This window comes from Diadema setosum, chromosome 17 (assembly GCF_964275005.1).
Source record: "Diadema setosum chromosome 17, eeDiaSeto1, whole genome shotgun sequence".
Taxonomy (NCBI): Eukaryota; Metazoa; Echinodermata; class Echinoidea; order Diadematoida; family Diadematidae; genus Diadema; species Diadema setosum.
The window spans coordinates 18,382,013-18,388,485 of record NC_092701.1 but is presented as its reverse complement, the minus strand read 5'-3'; the positions used below and the strand labels follow the sequence as shown (position 1 = coordinate 18,388,485).

The 6,473-nt window shown below is 43.3% G+C and overlaps 1 protein-coding gene across 1 annotated transcript in view; it reads right to left on the bottom strand.

Annotated features, from left to right (window-relative positions):
• The window catches only part of LOC140240938 (monocarboxylate transporter 7-like), a 15,904-nt gene extending 11,306 nt beyond the window's left edge, over nt 1-4,598 (bottom strand). The window contains exon 1 of the mRNA XM_072320709.1: nt 4,427-4,598. Coding sequence (XP_072176810.1) covers nt 4,427-4,592 — 166 coding nt within the window. The 5' untranslated portion in view covers nt 4,593-4,598. The remainder of the gene's footprint in view (nt 1-4,426) is intronic.
• Between the last annotated feature and the right edge of the window lie 1,875 nt (nt 4,599-6,473).

The following is a 6,473-nucleotide window of genomic DNA, read 5'->3' as shown; positions in this document are numbered from 1 at the left end:
GGCGCCGGAAGTGGGGGGGCAGGGGGGGCGGCCGCCCCCCCAATCCAAAAAGTGGGGGGGGCAAAACGCATTTTTGCCCCCCCAAAAAGCCCCCCCCCCCAAAAAAAAAAAAAATAATAATAATAATAAAAATAAATGAATAAACAAAGAAAATAAAATAAATATGTATATATACATATATATGAATAAAAGGGGAAAAATGTGGCTACAAACGGCAGCTTTTGGACTGTAAAATGTCAAAATTTTCAAGCTCGCTCGCTTCGCTCGCTCGCATCCAGCAGTTGAGCCCGGTGCGCCTCCCCCTTAATTTCTAACGCGAAAAACATAGCTACGACGGCAGTTGCTGGACTCTAGAATGTCAAAATTTTCAAGCTCGCTCGCTTCGCTCGCTCGCATTGAATCGTTATGCCATTCTCCTAGTGTTGCTGACAGTAATTGCCAGTAGTTGCGCCCGATGCCCCCAGAACCAAAGCGAAAGATAAATATAGCTACAAACGGGAGTTTCGGGACTGTAAAATGTCAAAATTTTCAAGCTCGCTCGCATTGAATCATTATGCCACTCTCCTAATGTTGCTGACAGTAATTGCCAGCAGTTGCGCCCGATGCCCCCCCCCTTAATTTCCAAAGCGAAAGGTATAATTACAAACGGGAGTTTGGGGACTGTAACATGTCAAAATTTTCAAGCTCGCTCGCTTCGCTCGCTCGCATTGAATCGTTATGCCACTCTCCTAACGTTGCTGCCAGTAATTGCCAGCAGTTGCGCCCGATGCCCCCCCCCCCCTTCCTTAATTTCCAAAGCGAAAGATATAGCTACAAACGGGAGTTTTGGACTGTAAAATGTCAAAATTCTCAAGCTCGCTCGCTTTGCTCGCTCGCATTGAATCGTTATGCCATTCTCCTAATGTTGCTGCCAGTAATTGCCAGCAGTTGCGCCCGATGCGCCGCCCCATTAATTTCCAAAGTGAAAGATATAGCTACAAACCCCAGTTTTGGGACTGTAGAATGTCAAAATTTTCAAGCTTGCTCGCTTCGCTCGCTCGCATTGAATCGTTATGCCATTCTCCTAATGTTGCTGCCAATAATTGCCAGCAGTTGCGCCCGATGCGCCCCCATGTATTTCCAAAGCGAAATATATAGCTACAATTAAATTTCCAGTTTTGGAACTGTAGAATATCAAAATCTTCAAGCTCGCTCGCTTCGCTCGCTCGCATTTTATTGTTATGCCATTCACCTTATGTTGCTGACGGTATTTATATATAATTTGTCGATCGTTTCACACCGTCATTTCATAATCCATGTAAGGAAAACTTACAATGTTCCTCAATGACTGCGTTGTTGAATGTATCACATTCCGTAATGTATTGTAGTCCCATTATTGCTCTCGCACACACTCACAAGCATACAGACCGTCAAAATTACTTTATGGTTCCCCCCATGTTTCGACCCACCGTACGCCACTTTACACACACACACACATATATATATATGTATATATATATATATATATATTATATATATATATATATATATAATAGATGTGTGTGCGTGTGTGTGTGTGTGTGTGTGTATGTGTATATTGTGTAACATATGCATGGTCTAATCTTGAGCCCCCTCCATTGCAATGTTTGCCCCCCCCCCCCCCCCCCCTATCCAAAACTGCTTCCGGCGCGCCTGAAATCAACTATTCAAGAATAGACTTCACACACCACATTAATGAATAATCCAACATTTCGGTCGAATTTTCAACGTAAAACACACATCAACCAGCCTGTTGCGTCGTCACGTTCAAACTTGTTTGAATGTAAAAAAGCTGTCAGAAATTTGGTGTACAACGACGTTTGATCTGTGCGCGATGCTCCACACAGGAGCCGGGATCATTGGGATCCGTGAAGCCAGACGTAGTGTGCGGGGAATGCCCTGACGGACAGATACAGACCGATCTTTCGGTCAAGTATTCAGCAAGATACAGGATGAAACACTAATTTACATACCCAAGACGGTGTCCGATCAAGTAGTTGTTTTTTTATGAAATAATGTACGTGACATAAACTAAACATGTGCAAAATATGGGGGCGATAGGGGCTGTTGTTTTTTAGTTATTGCAAAGAAAGTTGCAGAAAGAAAGAAATATCTCAATACATCGAAGATAAGGTTTAATTTCAACCAAGTTTATTGACGTGATCCCGACATCGTATGAAGAAATGGAGGGCACATTCACGATAGCCCAAAGTCTCAGCTACAACATACTAAAATCTGGGAGAAATTCACCGAAGCATAAGTGAGCTAGTGCTCGAAAAAGAGAGTCATGTCAATTTTCACTGCCAGAAAAACTGCTCTCCCATAGAGATAACACGTAAACTGGTCAAATTTGACAATATTACTTTCAATCCATTTTTACGAGGTGATGCCGTCATCCAATCAAAAAGTTGTAATAATATTAATGAAAGATCATTTAACAAGCTACAACATACTGAAATTTCGGTGTAAATTGGCAAAGGATAAGTGAGATACGCTCGAGTGAACTTGAAATTTGATGACGTCATTTTGAAAATTTACTTTTTTTACTTTATTAAGAAATTTGATATCTTTTAATCATTTTGCCAGCATCGCCAACCCATGAAATAACATGTCCAACTCATCAGCTTTCAGAATATGTAAAGAAAATGGGGGGTTACCGTCCATCCTGACGAGTAAATTCGGATTTAAGATTGGCGTTTTTTTGGCATCGTTGCACTGTATATCGCCATTGACGCGCGCGCGAATTTCAACTTTGACGGGCCCGTATGACGTCATATTGAGTCGGATTGACTTGAAACTTGGTAGAAATATTCCTTGACATTTAAGGCATCCGATAAGTGTAAAAAAACGGGAAATTTCCATTGCATATGAGCTGTGTGTGCGAATATGTGCGCGCGCGTACGCGTCCGTCCGATTTTTTCAATTTTTAAAAAAATGCTCTAAATGGTCTGAAACGTGTGCAAAAAAATTTTGAGCTCGATTTGAGCATACAAATATTTCAACGCGCGCGTACGCGCACGTTTTAAGAGTATAGATGAATTTTGAAAACACAAGTAGAATCAGCTTGATTTGAACTATATGTGACGTAAATTTCATTGAAAAATTCTATTCCATTAATGAGATATGATTGAGAATGTGTTTTCATATAATGACGTCATAGTGACGTCACGGTCGACTGATCACTTTGATTTTATAAAATCTGTCGTCTTTGGGACATGATACATATATGGTATGATTTGAAATTGATAGGAAGAGCACTTTCTGAGCTAATCGATGCACAACTTTTGAGGAGAAATAAAGAAGAAGAAGAAGAAGAAGAACCAAAGAATCCGTACAGATACAGAAGGTGATCCGAGAGGATACTCGGATCACCTAACAAGAGGTGCGACAAACCACGATGTCAAATTTGTAACCATCTGGTGACAGAAACCGTGGTGCAAATCTCTCCGTCACTCAGAATCAAACCACCGGACCACACATGCGACTCTAGCAATGTGCTTTACTGCATCATGTGCACTAAATGCCCAGGGGTGTCATATATAGGTGAGACAAGCACGAAGTTCCGCATGAGGTTTAATAATCACAAAAGCTCAGTCCTGAAGCGTAAAGATACTCCAGTGGCGAACCACTTCAGTGACCCCCGTCATTCGATGAAAGACTTGAAAGTCTGCATCTTTGGCGGGGGTTACAAATCAGTGCAAAAGCAGTAAATCAGTGCAAAAGCTGTAAAAGCAGTGCACTGCTTTTACATTACCACCGCAGTTGCGTATTCAGAGGAATATTACTTTTGTATCAGTAGTGCCAAGTTTTTTCATGTATGCTTTATACTCATTGTCATTTCATTATGACGTAACATTGCACTGTTGCCAGCATGCGCGCTGGGTGTTAGGATGCCTAGCATTGATGCGTTAAAGCGCGCATCCTTGGTAACACGGTTGCAATATATTGTTATGGCTTAATTTTGTTATTGTTCTCTCAGTATCAACACTTGAGAAAGGGCGGCGAGACGCTCGAAAATTTGTGTGAAGAAATAAACCGTTGGTGAATACAGCATGAACTTTGTTGCAGCTTTGTTACTTATATATATATTATATATATATATATATATATATATATATATATATATATATATATATGTATCTTCTTCGTATCTCATTAAGAGTCATATTTACGACACACTCCAGAGAGACGATGCTGATGCTGATGAAGATGGGATAGAAGTTTGCTGGATACTATGGCAGTAAGAAGTTAGAAACGATAAAAGGCTATACCTCCGACATTTTTACCCGACTGCGCCCTTGCCCTAGCTTTCCATCTTCAATTTATCATTCTACTAAAGCTGGAAAAAAGACGAGCTCTCGCCGATCAGCGATGGTGATCGTTACGTACAAGATGAAACGTCATTTACCCGTTATACTGACTCCGCTGTCGAAGTCGTCAATGAGGGAGACCATAAGGAGTCCAAAGGAATACAGACAGCCGTAGGCGACGCTGAGGAGCGTGGAAGAGGCGATGACCACCACCCATCTCCACTTGGCCGTAGCAACAGTCCTCCAGCTGGCCACGCAAACCATGGTGTCCCGTCTGCAAGATATCGCACGACAACTTGGTTAATACCTGTATTGGTTAATACTTGTATTTGAACTTTATAAGAGATCTTATTATATTTGTAATGCGTATTCAGGGGGCGAATCCAGGAATTCCGTAAAGGGGAGTCGCCTTTACAAAATTAAAGGGGGAGCACCGCCGGCGGAACGTTTTCAAAAGTGGGGGGGGGGGGGGGGCACTTCCGGATTTTTGTGAGCTAACAAGCAAAAAAAAAAAAAAAAAAAGGAGCCCTTCAGGTCAGCTTCTGGTGCCATTTCCGGGTTGTTGTTTTTTCAGCTGACAAGCAAAAAAAAAAAAAAAAAAAAGGGGGGGGCCTGACACCTTATGTATTCCTTTGTTCAGTGCAACAACAAAAAAGTGGGCCTCCGCCGGCCCCCCACCATACTTTTTTTTTTCCTTTTTATTTCTTTTGTTTAAACAAAAGATATAAGGGGCGCGCACCCTGTGCGCCCCCTCGGGATCCGCCACTAACAACATTATTGTTTCATTCACAATTTTAATTCATCTAGTTGATAAGTGGTATTTTCATATTTTGATGATGAATGTGTGATCAAGTTAGCATCCACCCCTAAAACCTCTACAACTATTTGGCTATGAACTAGATAACAGATATTAGTAGGAGAAGGTTGTAGCTAGGAAGGTGTGTCATGTGCAATTTAGAAGTCTATGGAAAGGATAGCTAATGTCACTGCATGTTAAGGCCGTGTCACACCTTTCCGGGCAAGCCTTGCGTGCGACTTGCAAAGAACAATTTTTACTACCCGGAGGTCCCCGGAATGAGCCGCACATGACAGTACCTAGCACGTATCTCACCCGTAGTCACCCGGAAGTGTGCACGCAAATCTTTTTACCCGCAACCATGTTTAGGCCCTGTCACACCTTTCCGGGCAAGCTATGCATTCTGTTGCGTGTAGGGATTTTCCAGCATACCGGAATTTTTGAGGGCGAACAAGGATTTGGCCGATCAGGTCAGTGCATGTGTCTTACTTGCTGGACGCGTTCTACTTAAATTCTACTTGCGGGTATACTGTGTGACCTTTGTACCAGTCGCGTGGGGGCTGACAACTCAGTGAAAGAATAAGTCCCGCGGAATGTCATTATCTTGGCTGCATACGGGGACTGCGAAGTACCTGCGTGAGAGTTTCCTGCGAAGTGCTGCCGCTAAGGGCCTCCTATTGGCGTTCTGCGTGGACCTCTCCGGGCATCCCCGCGACTCACCCGGAAAAAAGTTTTGGTCATGCTCAAAACTTGGCTGCGGTTAAATCGGACTTGCGTGAGCACCTCCGGGCAAGTACAGGCGAGATACGCGCTAGGTACTGTCAGGTGCGGACCAACTGCGGAGAGCTCCAGGGAGCAAATTTGTTTCCCCGCAAGTCCAGCCGCAAAACTTCCCCAGATACGGTATAACAAGGCCTTGAGCATGTTCAAAACTTGTTCCGAGTGAGTCATGGGGTCGCTCGCAGAGGTACGCGCAGAATACCAGTAGGAGACTCTTACCGGCAGCACCTCGCAGGAGTTGGCTCTCACGCAGGTCACACGGAATGCACGCAAGTAGAAGCTAAGTAGCACGCGTCTAGTAGGTAAGAAACAAATGCGAAAATTGCAAACATTCTTGTTTGCCCGCGGAAAATCTGCTACGTGCTGGAACCTACCTCCTCGCCACAAGCCCGTGTAGCTTGCTCGGAAAGGTGTGACACGGCCTTTAAGACGACGAGTCCCAAGTATACTCGGGCTGGTGTCTATGGGAAAAGTGTGTTGTAGCAAACTCAGTCCGTCCTCAACGGGTTAACAGAAAAAAAAAGAGCTTATCAAGACTTTAAATAAATTTGTATAAGTCCCAATAGACT